We start from the raw sequence: 13013 nt of genomic DNA on the forward strand, positions 1-13013 counted from the left end.
TAAGTCTCCAGAATCTCATAGAGACGTCACGGTCAGTTCACACATCAGACAGTGATTAAGAATCTACTGACCCAGGGCTGAGCCAGGCAGGTGCGGGGGGGGGGATCCAGAAAGAACTGAACTATCTGTCCCCTAGGAGTTTAGAGTCTAGACTAGAGAGAGGGCCTAACAGAAGCAAATGAGGATTCAGACGGACACGGAAATACACTGCAAAAATATTTAACAGGACAAGTCACGGTGACTGTATACTATATTCTAACTCTGAATTTCGAGAAATCCCGACAACCCTCCACACTATGCTTTTCTCTGTTACACATACGGCCCTCAGTGGACACACCGGCCGCTCCCTCAGGTGGCCGGGCCCCCGTCTTCAAAACACAGAACTTGAAATTTAAAATGAGAATTTTAGAATTTCCAATTGAATTTAAACTCCTGAATCATGTAATTCCTTCCTCACTGATCCTGTAGAAGAAATAAAGAACTGAAAATCCAGGCTGACTGGAGGGAACAGGCGACCATCTGTGGGGAAGGGAAGCATGTCACGCCTTCACACTGGCCGCCTGCTGTCTCCCTCCTCTGCTTCCTCTCCTTCCCTCAGCAGCAAAGCTTCTCCTCCCAGGGGACCAGCTCTCTTCCCCTTTGAGCTTTCCTCTCACGTCTGCTTACTGCCCATCGTTTACGGTGGGCTCTGAAAGTCACCACCGACGGACAACGGCCAGAAACCCCACTCTGACTCCAAGAGCCATGCCCTCCCTCTTCACCTGTAGCCACACCTTGCTACATTTTTGGGATCCATCCTTACCGCCTAAGCAGGACTATAAAAACCCGAGAGTGGTACATGTCTGTGCACGGTGATAGTTTAGGGATTAGCATCATTTTTGTTGTTGTTGTTGTTTGTTTTTTTAAAGATTTTACTTATTTATTTGAGAAAGAGAGGGAAAGAGAGCACAAGCAGGGGGGGCCACAGGCAGGGATGAGAGAGAAGCAGGCTCCCCACCGAGCAGGGAGCCAGATGTGGGACTCTATCCCAGGACCCCGAGATCAGCACTTGGGTCGAAGGCAGACGATTAACTGACTGAGCCCCCCAGGCGTCCCAGGGATCGGCACCCTTTTATAAAAAAATGTCTTCATTTTCTGGTTTGAAGGTCCCCAGGGGAACAGTGAGCCCAGCAGGGAAAGGGGGCTTCTGGGCCGATTTCCTGTGAACAGAGGTGACGTGCAAAGCATACAAAGACAGAGGCAAAATGCACACACCAGCCCTGAGCCAGAGCTGGGCCACGTGTGCCAAAGACTCTGGGTCTCATGGCTAGGAATATGCTTCCGAAAGTTTTTATGTTCAAAACAAGTTGCAAATCAGTCCGTCTCTCTACTGATGGCTATTTAGAATGGAAATATGCAAGGAATGGAGGGCAGGTTACTTAGGCTCAGCTCCCCGGCTCCCCGGGTTCTCCAGACAGAAGCCTGAGGACAGAAGGCTTCATCCTCCTTCTGACACGGTCTAGCACGTTTCAAAGGCTAATTCTTTGCATGACAACCAAAATGAAGTAAGACTGACACTTAATTTTCCTAACTTTAAAGTCCTCAAACCCTTCTATGAATCAGAATAAGTATCTCAAAATTGTTTTCGGGGAAGAAGGGGATGGGACGGGTTCACCTGCCCTGACGCTGGTCACTTTCATCATTTGACTTTTTTTTTTTTTTTTTGGCTCCCATGAGCCACAGACCAATACAGAGCTGCTACTAATTCATCGATACCTTCTATCGTCTGAATCCTCATTTGCTTCTGTTAGGCCCTCTCTCTAGTCTAGACTCTAAACTCCTAGGGGACAGATAGTTCAGTTCTTTCTGGATCCCCCCCCCCCCGCCACCTGCCTGGCTCAGCCCTGGGTCAGTAGATGCTTAATCACTGTCTGATGTGTGAACTGACCGTGACGTCTCTATGAGATTCTGGTATCGATACCTACTAATTCTCGATACCTTTAATATAGGTTATCAATTTTTAAGATGCTTCCTCTGTAATTTATATATTTTTGTTAAAGTTCTGCCTCTGCCAGTCCCATAGGCTATCAGCACGTGATGACGGGACAAGTGCACGGAAGTTTGGAGATGCGAAGAGATTTTCACCAGGTCATGGTTACAAAGTGGCCCAGGGACACAGCCTCCTTGTTGTACGTGGGATTCTCTTCACCCGAGTGTTTCAACAGCCGTGACTTTCCGTGGGATTTTATTTTCGTCGCTGGTCCTGCTGCTGTTGTCCACGGACTTGGGTGTAGAGCTTGCCCGCCTATAGACACCCTGCCCTCTGGATGTGGCGGCAACAGCCAGCTCAGGCTGGGACGGGTCCCCAGAGCAGGCATGCCGTGAAATACTCATCTGACAAGCGTGATGGCCCAAAATAAGGGAGGGGAAAAAAAACTGTCGAAGTCAAGACTATTTCAAAGGCAGGTGTGTTTCAACTTGATTTTTATACTGTAATTATTACAATTCTGAGTTCCCGGAACTTTCTTTTATGTCCCTTGTATTGAACCAGGGCAGGCGCCGGAGGGCTCGCTTGCACGCCGTGGCCAGGAGGCCCCACCACGACCCCATGTCTCGGCCGCTACACGCAACAGTGGGGCCTCTGGTGTGGCTCCTCTTCCCTCCTGCTCGGGTCAACGGCTCCCATGGGGCTGAAGTCCTGTCCATTTCGGAAAGTTATTTACATGCCGTGAACAGGCCAGAAAATGTGCTTGCCCCTAAAAATAGCTTTGTGAGGACCCAAGTGTCAGGATAAAAGCCGTTATGTCGGGATGGAAGCCAGAAAGGAGAAAGGCCGATCTACGGAGCCGAACCACAGGCAGCGTCTGTTACAAAGAAAATACTTCGAGGGCATCTTCCTCTCCAGTGGGTACAAACATGTCACCTCAGTATTTTTCATAGCCTCCTTCCTCCCGTCTCACAGCTCCTACCGTAACGAGGCCATTCACATCCTGTCCCCAGCCCACGGGACGAGCCCGAGCTTGCAGTGTCTTCTCGATGCTTCGAACTGTTGGTTCTAAAATTCCAGACGCTTCAGCGCTCGGTGCCAGGGAGGACGGGGAACCGGAACGTTCACGTGGGTCGATTCTCCTTGTCGAGCTTCAGAACACATCCTTCCAGCGTCCACAGCCAACTCGACCCTCTTTCTTTTCTCCTTTTTAAAAAAGTGGCGTGACTAGGAACAGGGCAGCTGGGATCAGGAGCGCAGTGGAGAACGTGGACTTACCTCGATGTGCTGGAACATATAGGGGTGATTGCAGATTTTTCTCAACTGCATGATGGTGTTCATGAGGGTCTTGGCACCTCCCTTCCCCTGAGGACAAGCGGGGAGAGCAAACACAGAACAAATCGTTAATTGAACGGATACCCCCCATTTCTTAAACAGGAGGCGTTTACGAAAGGGCCAGAGGTCTTCTCAGTAACCTACGCCTGTGGGGATCTGGAGGTCCTGTGCTATAAAAGTTTCTCAGTGACAGATACAACATCTTTCTCGTGACTAACTTGTGCTACAGGAGGGAGCCACACTGAGTTGATGGCTTGGTGACATGATCGACTGTTCCCCAGGATTCTGGGAAGACAGAAGCCTGGAACAGATAGATGCCCAGGGAGGGACACGGGATTTTAACACCTTCTAAGGTGCCCCCTGCCGACATTTAAGGGGAATATATTCCCTGTAGAATTGACATGAGCAGAGATAAAAGCTATTTTGGTGATATGGATGTACTCCACTACTCCTGCCCCGATGCAGTTAGCGATGAGGAGGTTATGAGGTTTCCTTTGGCAGCTACAGCAGCTACGGAAAAGGCCCAGAAATACGGTTGAGTAGATCAGCAGGAGCAGGGACACTTCCTGGGAGGATCCGACGTCACGGCCCAGGGCCCAGGGAAGACAGACACACCCCACGCTGCCTTGCATCATCTTCCGAAACGTACCTTCTTATCTTTCTCCGAACCATCCGTGAGGAGGATCCCTTTGGCTTGCATGTGGCGATAGAGAATTTTCTGCAGCGCGGACATGTCACACTTGATCACGTATTCCACCTGGGGGAGAGAAAACAGCGGGTGTGTTGGAGCGGGAGAGAGGAAGGGGCCTGTTCGGAGAAGACCACGGGGACGTGGCAGTGGGCGGCAGTCCTGGAACTCTGTGGTCCCTCCGTTTCCCCTCCCTGGATTCACGGAGTGCGGGTGGGCTGGGGGTGGCGGTGGAGACCATGGTCATCACTGCTAAAGGGACCATAACGATGGGGGGACCTGAAAAAGGATGTACGTGATCGAGGGTCACGTCTTCTGAAATTTCTTGACTTGCTCCATATTTGAGAGAGAGAGAGAGAGAGAGAGAAGCTTACAAACTTCAAATTCAAAGATGCTCAATATAATTTCCTCCTAGTATTTCTTCCACTGCCCAGTATACCCCCTTTGATATAAGAGAAAAACACTGACTGTCTGATATCCCAAGACTTACTGTGTAAGACAATTTTTTAAAAAGATTTTATTTATTTATTTGACAGAGAGAGATCACAAGTGGACAGAGAGGCAGGCAGAGAGAGAAAGAGAGGGAAGCAGGCTCCCTGCTGAGAAGAGAGCCCAATGTGGGACTCGATCCCAGGACCCTGATATCATGACCTGAGCCGAAGGCGGCAGCTTAACCCACTGAGCCACTCAGGAGCCCCTGTAAGATGCTGTTGATAATTTATTTATTTGACAGAGAGAGAAAGAGAGAAAGAGAACAAGTAGACAGAGTGGCAGGCAGAGGGAGAGGGAGAAGCAGGCTCCCCGATAAGCTAGGAGCCCGATGCGGTCCTCGATCCCATGACCCCAGGATTATAAACCTGAGCTGAAGGCAGACGGCTAACCGACTGAGTCACCCAGCAACCCCTGTAAGATAATTTTTTCAATGGTCACAGGCAGCAACCCCCAGTATTATTCCACAAGTGAGAGCTGTAACAGCCCTAGGTTGGCTGCCACTGACCTCTGCTTTTCAGAGACAAGAGACTACTTCCTGTGCGGATGGCAGGTGGGAATTGGATGCAACTTTATGACCACCTCAAGAAGGCAAAGAAAGCCTCATGGGCTTCCAGTTGGACTATCAAAAAAAAAAAAAAAAGGGAGAAAAAAGTCCGATTTAAAACAGTTAAAGGGAATTCACGTGCCCTTGGCTTAGCACACACCTGCAATACTTCTAGAAGGTTCTTAATGCATAAATCTGCCTTGATTATTTCCCGGTATTATTTTCTTTATTAAAAAAATCCCTAGAATACAAATGTGCAATTTTCATAATAAACATCAGATAAATGCCTAGAAATCTGCAGAATGTGATTAAAAGTAAATCAGCAAGCTGCCTAATGTTTAATAAACTGATTAAAAATGATCAGGTTATTTTCAGCTCCGAGGGCCAGGGCGAGTAGGTCACAGATGAAGAGAAGTTGAATATTCATTCAATTGTGGCTTCAGAAGGAACCTGTCGGGCCAGATGGAACTTGTTTTAATGCACTAAAGACTGGAGAAAGGGTCCTTTGCAGAAAAGTTAAGGGAAGCAGGTGACCTTTTATACACTTGTTTTTGTTTCTAATGACCTTGGCCAGAGGGGGAAAAACAGAAATCTCCAAGTTTAATAAATAAGAACACACTTGCTCCAGGCTTTCTGTTCCAGATGCCTGATCATGTCCTATTTTTAAAGTACTGCGACTTTTTCGAGAGCTGTTCACTCTCAAAATGAAATCTGATCACGGTGAAGAAGAGCGTTGGACAACTTCAGACGCAACCAGTAGGAGCATAAAAATGGCACCAAGGCCGGCGCCTGGATGGCTCAGTCAGTTGAGCGTCTGACTCTTGATTTCGGCCCAGGTCATGATCTTGGGGTCGTGGGATCAAGCCCCACATCGGGTTCTGTGCTCAGTATGGAGTCTGCAGGACTCTTTCCCTCTGCCCCTCCCGCTCTCTAAAATAAGTAAATAAATCTTAAAAAAAAAAAAAAAATGGCCCCAAGGGTTAATATCACTGAGCTCCTTCTGTTGACCAGGACCTACACGGAGTGCTTTATGTCACAAGACAATGTCATGTCTGTATTTTATACAGACCCTGAGCCTCTGAAATTTAAAAGAACGGCTCAAAGTGATGGGGGTATTTAATGGTGCGGTTAGAACTGGAAATCGAGTCGCCGAGTCCACTCTCCTAAGCTCTGTGCTGAGGATGACCTAGGAGACATTCAGGCTTTGCCACGCTCACCGCCATCGGGGGGACTCTGCAGGAAGGGATGGCCCCACTGCTGGCTCTTAAGTGCGCTGGGGCCCAGCAGATACAGAATTAGGGACGGCACCCTCAACCCCCTTCCCATCAGTCAGCCAGTGCTAAGTGCTGGAGGGGAGGGAGTATGGGAAGTAGGAGGCACGGATGATGATGCCACGTAGATAGGGATGCCAAACCACACCGCCCACGGCACACTGGTCAACAGAGAGGCGAGCCCACCCCGAGGACCTGACAGCAGCTCAAGACTATGGCGTGTGGTATATTACCACTTTCGGAATAGTAAGATTACATATCTCAAAGGCGGAATAGAGTAATGTTTAATTACATCAAGCATTCCAAATGTCTGCATCATGAATGTACAAGTTGCCCATCTTGGTGAAGCTGATTTGTTGTTTCTTGCAGGTCAAATCAAAATTAGGACCGATTTTAGGTAGGTCAGCCTCTAGTGAGCTTCTGACACTGTACACCTATCTTAGCATATTCAGGCATCTCTCTCTCCCCCTCTCTCTCTCTATACACACACACACACACACACATACAGCCATCTGCAAGTCTAGTTGGTTCTTGATTATCTATGAATTAACAAAGTGGACAGTCAGCATAGACAACCCCAAATGGGAGCTAAATCACAAGATCAATTTTTATTTAGTTTACGTTAAGTTTTACATCCGTCCTTTCGTTCGAGCTGCCAATCTTTCCTGAGTTCAAGGAATGGATTTAGTGCTACAGCCTGGTGGTGGTGTTGGGGTACTGGGGGGATGGTACCTTCCCTTGCCCATTAGGAGTGTCATCAGACTCATGACATTATTAAATCCTCATCGATAAAAGCTCGTTTTTATTAAATACTCATCCATGAACACTGCTTTTGCTACAGAGCAGAGCTGCACTCACCCAACTTTTGACCCTCCTATGGCTGCTTTAGTTCCACCTGAGCACAGTCCAGCCACAAGACAGAATGACCGTGTAGGACACAGAAAATATATTTTGTATTTTTACAAGTTTTCCTAGCGTAAGACTCAATAATAAGAAAAGAAATGACCTAATTAAAAAACAAACAGATAGGCAAAAGACTTGAGCACCATTTCATCAAGGAAGACATATGGGTGTCAGACAGGCAAGGAAAAGATGCCCAACACCAGTGGATGTTAGAAAAATGCAAATTTATCCCAGGATGCCAGTGCACACCTGCTGACATGGCTAAAAAGGTCAAGAAACTGATGGCAGCCGATGAGGACTGATGAGAACGAGGAGGAAAGGCAAGGCTCAGACATTGTTGGTGCAACCACACGATGGTTCCAGAAGTTTCCTACAAGGCTACGCGTGCATTTCCGATAGGATCCGGCAATCCTGTCACTGGGTCTTCACACCAGTGAAATGAAAACCTATGCACCATGGGTACAGCACATGCATGCATAATTGTCAAAAACCAGAGGAAATCCAACTGTTCCCTCCGTGGAACGGACGGACCTACTATGCTGCGTCCATAGACAAGAATGCTAACTCAACAATAAAAAGGAGACAACCGTGGCTATGGGCAACAACTTGAACGGAGCTCCAACACAGTACACTGAGAGGAAAAAACCCAGAAGCAAAAGATCTGATGACAAGATCTGATGTGTGACTCCATCCCTGTGACATTCTGGAAAAGGCAGAGCTACAGGGATGGAGAACAGATCAGCGGTCAGACCAGGGCAAGGGTTCCAGAAAGGATGTGACTAAGAACAAATAGCACCAGGAACTCTGTGGAGGGGTCCTTGGAGGGAGAACTGTTCTGTATTTTGACTGTGGGTGTGGTTCACACAATTCTGCATTTGTCAAAGCCTACAGAACTATAGACCCCAAAGAGTGGATTTTATATGTAAATTTAGAAATAAAGTTAAAAACAAACAAACAAACAAAAAACCAAAAAAACCCCCACATCCTTAATGGGTGGCTTTTCATGAGAGCATTTCAGAATGACTGCTCTGGAACAGTTGGCCTTCTTCCTGCCATCAGCCAGAATTCCTGCCCAGGCTCTTAGCGAGGCTGAGAAAGACACACGCGTTGTTTGTGGCCGTAAGCAGATGGTGGCAGAGGAAGCTCCTTAACCCCCAAGGATGATACTTCAGTGGCCAATGTCTCTCAGGTAAAAAAAATCCTAACAAGACAGAAAAAGTAGAGAGAATGCCGGCCAAACCACACCAACAGCTACTTACGTGGGCAAAGTGGTGAGTTCCCCGACTGCCCTGGAAAGGCCGGTGAGCACACAGGTGGGGGAGGGGCCACCGAAAGCACGAGGAGGAGCAGAGCATGAAAGAGAACTTGAGAGGAAAGGAAAGGGGAACTAGAAGTCGGGGCAGCGGGAGCTGACGCCGAGGAGGAAGGCAGCAGTGGCTGTCGGCACGCCAGGCTTTGACTCAGGGGTCCTGCATCCACTTAGTCCTCTCAATGATTCCGTGAGGTGGGTGGTATTTCTCTGCCAGTTCACCGGGAAACACGGAGCCCCACTGCATTCACTGATCAATGCCAAATGCTTAGTAAGACACAGGGACGGTGACAGGGCATGTGCACTCTGACAGGAGGCCCATGATTTCCACTCCACCGAGCTCCCTCCATGGAAGGGAGCTTATCCATAGATAATGTATCACATACGGGGCTAGATTAACTCAAATACTCAAATACTACCCTGGGTATTAAAGAGGGTAAGTATACTTTACGCAGAAGATACTGCGCTATAATCTAACCCTGATTTTTTTTTTTTTAAGTGTACCAATACTCAGGGGGCTCTTTTGTGAATGGAACAGTGGAATAAATATTTTAGTAAAGCAGAGAATTCCTTTGTGATACAACTCATCACACCATGGTCCTTAGGCTGGGCAAGTCTGGATTTTTATAGAGTGGATTTTCTTCAAACTGGGCATATTTCCAACTTGTGATGAGCTTTCAAAAATCTATCTCTATTAGCCAGTCCTGGAAATTAAGTAACTAAGATGAAGACGTTCTAAAGAATGAATAAATGAAGGACTTTAGTTAATTACCCTTGATTTTTATACCTCTGCTAAAGAAACAAAGGAGCCCAGGACACGTTAAAACCGTTAACATCTGTCTCTATACCTTGCAGGATCTCTTGCTGGGAAGTAGTTCAAGGTGGCCACATGACCACTGGACCATTCCCCAGTTTATTCAGTAACTAAGGTCCTCCCTGAACAGTGAGAGGGTCACCCAAAGACACCGAGACCATGGGAAGTCAAAAACAGTATCAAGACCACTCAACCCAAGATGCATTCACTAGAAAAATAAAATACTTAAATACTTAAATATTTAGGCTTCTGCTGGGATAAGCATGATGTAAGAACAGTACTTAAGTTTAATTTTTTTTCCCCTGACTGTTAATGAACAGGGTAATCTGGAACCAAATCCTCTCTTGATAAGGTGATCAACTTTGTATGCTCTCTTGTCAACTGCTACTTAAGAAATGAATAGGATGAACCAACCTGTACAAAAACCAGAGTAATGGCACAGAAAAAACACAGTGACGTGAAATACACATTTCAGAACTGGCTCATGTACAGAGAAAACTCAAATCCACATCTCTCTCCTGCCACAAGTAGTACACAATGCCCAACAACCTATCTTTAAGAGAATAAAATTTAGGGGTGCCTGGGTAGCTCAGTGGGTTAAGCCTCTGCCTTCGACTCAGGCCATGATCTCAGGGTCCTGGGATCGAGGTCTGCTTCGGGCTCTCTGCTCAGCAAGGAGCCTGTTTCCTTGCCCCCCTCTCTGCCTGCCTCTCTATTTGTGCTCTCTGACTCTTAAATAAATAAAAATAAAATATTTTGAAAAAGAGAGAATAAAATTTAGAACTCAGAAGGGTGTGGTTCCAAAATATGATCGGGAACATACTAAACTAATACCCGGACCAAACCAGAAAATGTGGAGCAAAGGGCTCAAAAGTCATTCTATAGCTCCGAGAAGTCAGGGTGCTACACACCTGAAAATTACCTGCTTCAAGTATTCATGGGGACTTAGCTTTTATGGTACAGATCAAAAACCACATCCGAGAATAATTGGATCATGTGTCTGTAATTTGAAGGAACTCTGTTTTTCACTTATTATCCAAAGAGTGACGTCATAAGCATTAAATACACTTCTAGGAAACCTGGTAAATGTTTATGAGGACTTCTGGTGATGATGTAAGACCCAAACTCATATCCTCATTGGACTCACTGGCAGATCAATTCCGTGGTGCCCGCAAGAGTGAACTTCACGAGGTTAATAACTTAAAAAAAAAAAATCCAAACTTAAAATATAGTGTTAAACTAATACAACTGAGTTAATGTAAGTGTGAGCGAAAATGTCAGGAGACTCGATGAATTTACTAACTTCATAAAATCCCGCGCCAGAGCTTTAGGGAAACCAGGCCGAAAATGTTGAAATTTCCCTTCTCTCTCTCTCTGCATTCAAACCTCTAGCTTCTCTCTAACAAAAATGTCCTATACGGTATTTCCAAGATCCCTGGGACTAAAACACGAGCTGGTTGTTTTTTGCTTCTGCCTTCGGCTCAGGTCATGATCTCAGGGTCCTGGGATCGAGCCCCTACATGGGGCTCCCTGCTCAGGGGGAAGCCTGCATTCCCTCTCCCACTCCCCTTGCTTATGCTCTTGCTCTCGCTGTTTCTCTCTCTGTCAAATAAATGAACAAAATCTTAAAAAAAAAAAAAAAAAGGAAAGAAAAGAAAGTTTCAGATGCAGGTACTTGGGAGATCAGCAGGGAAAGGAACCATAGCTTTGGAATTTGCAACATACTTTCTCGGGCAGCTGGGACTCGACTTCCTTCTTCAGCCTCCTCAGTAAAAATGGTCTTAACACCTTATGTAGACGCCTGATGATCAATATAGTTTCCTCTTCATTTAAGTCCACCTACAAGAGAACCTCAGATGAGTCGGACATTTTTTTTAACGATATTTCACAAAATAATGCTGTAGGGTTACATTTATTAATTTGCTGTGATATGTGATTGAAATTTTTATGTCCATTAGGGCTAGGTCTTTACCTGTTTTGCATGCCTCAGAATCCTCTTCCTACGTGCCAAGTGGTAATAAAATGGCGTCTAAATGGGCATCTTTGTCTTAATGTGGAGTTCCATGGAAAAGGGGCCAGAGCAACCAGTCTCCCAGCTCAGACATTTTTTGGATAGGACTGCAACAAAGCCTTACTGAAGACTGAGACAGAACCCAAGGAGAGGGGCAAGAGTTCATGTGTGCTTCCTCAAAGTCAAAGCCTTAAGTTAGGCTCTTAACTTGGATTGTCTCAGAAGCAGAAACACCCCAAGGTGACAAGGCCTGAACAGGAAAAGAAGAGAGTGGGCCCAGTGGATGGTGGTGGGTTTCCAAGCCCCTGTACCTCACTCTTCCTTCCCTCTCCCCTTATCTTGGTCAGCCCTCTTTTATCTGGAACCTTCTCTAGAACCTCTGGTCACCTTCCTCTATGAACCTCTAGGGGGCAGACTTGATTGACATTACTTTCTACAAATGGGCAAGCCAATGAATTACTGACAAAAGGCAAAAGTCCCTATGATGTACTTCAAAATTAAAGTGCTGAATAGTTTCAACATAAATGTCCTGAAAGCCTTCTAAGTGACTTTTCATTCCCACAGTTAAGAAACCACTAATCAAAAGGACAGGAACCCATTCCTTTTCTTGCAATGGCCCGTGTCTTCCTTCCATAAATGAGCTCCAAGAGAAGACAGATGGTGGACAGAATAATAAGGAACGTGAAAATGGCTACTCCGGATTTGAGGAGTATTAATGTAGACATAAAACAGGCTCACACTAAAATTGGGGGAAAAGTGTGTACAGAAAATCAGCATGAGCTAATTCAGTTTCACATACAAACTCTTCATAGGGAAACAGCTTAAGGAGAAGCCCAAGTTTTACAAGGAAATATGGATGTGCTTTAAGGTTTGTGTTCAGTTGGGTCGGTTGATCTGGTTAAATTGATTCAACAAATCTCTCTCCATTCGTCCTCCCTGTGGCCCGTACAAATAAGGATTCCATCAGTCAGGATCATTCTCTAGTGGCCTGATTAACATGTCGGGAAAAGGCCAAAGATCCTAGATCCTAGGACCCTAGACCCATCACTAGATCCATTTTCTCAGGGCAGGAAACACCCCTGGAAAGAGAACACACGGACCCACTGATGAGTTTTGTAAAGTGAGCGACATTGCCAACCACCCTACAGGTTTTCTGGGGCTCTAACACTCCCAGCTTCTGGATCTTTACGTTCATTTCATTGCCATAGAGTGGAAGATACAAAAGGTAGACCAGTACCCTTTCTCCAGTCATGGCAAATGGGGCGTTAAACCACTGTTCAAAGGTGCTGCAGCTCTTGAAAATGGTGGGGAGGAGGAAGTTAAGGAGGGCCCAGAGTTCCGGGAGCTTATTCTGCAGTGGGGTCCCAGTCAAGAGGATCCTCCTGGGGGCCACATAGTGAGTGTTCAAGACCTGAGTCAGCTTGCAGTGGTGATTCTTCATCCGGTGGCCTTCATCCACAATCATGTATTTCCACCGAATCTGTAACCCAAGAGGAAGGACCAACATGAGATGAGCAAGGGGAAATACAACCACCTCCAATAGGCAAACCGTGGTGTGGAAAACCAAGGAATTCAGACTTTGTGCGTAATATGGTGTGACTCTCCTTTGTGATAATGGGATGTCAGTGCCAATGCTGCTTAGGGGTCATGTGATTCCAAACTGCTCTTGCCAAAGAGGGG

General features: G+C 46.4%; 1 protein-coding gene across 8 annotated transcripts in view; it reads right to left on the bottom strand.

Annotated features, from left to right (window-relative positions):
• Nucleotides 1-13013, bottom strand: part of SMARCA2 (SWI/SNF related, matrix associated, actin dependent regulator of chromatin, subfamily a, member 2) — a 179535-nt gene that overhangs the window by 98509 nt on the left and 68013 nt on the right. For all 8 annotated transcript variants that reach the window (XM_045065039.1, XM_045065045.1, XM_045065043.1 and 5 more), the window contains exons 18-21: nucleotides 12571-12813; nucleotides 11048-11161; nucleotides 3951-4058; nucleotides 3245-3331 (exon numbers count right to left, since the gene is read on the bottom strand). In XM_045065039.1, coding sequence (XP_044920974.1) covers nucleotides 3245-3331; nucleotides 3951-4058; nucleotides 11048-11161; nucleotides 12571-12813 — 552 coding nt within the window. The remainder of the gene's footprint in view (nucleotides 1-3244; nucleotides 3332-3950; nucleotides 4059-11047; nucleotides 11162-12570; nucleotides 12814-13013) is intronic.

This window comes from Mustela putorius, unplaced genomic scaffold (genome assembly GCF_011764305.1).
Source record: "Mustela putorius furo isolate JIRA1106 unplaced genomic scaffold, ASM1176430v1.1 tig00003854_pilon_pilon_pilon, whole genome shotgun sequence".
NCBI lineage: Eukaryota > Metazoa > Chordata > Mammalia > Carnivora > Mustelidae > Mustela > Mustela putorius.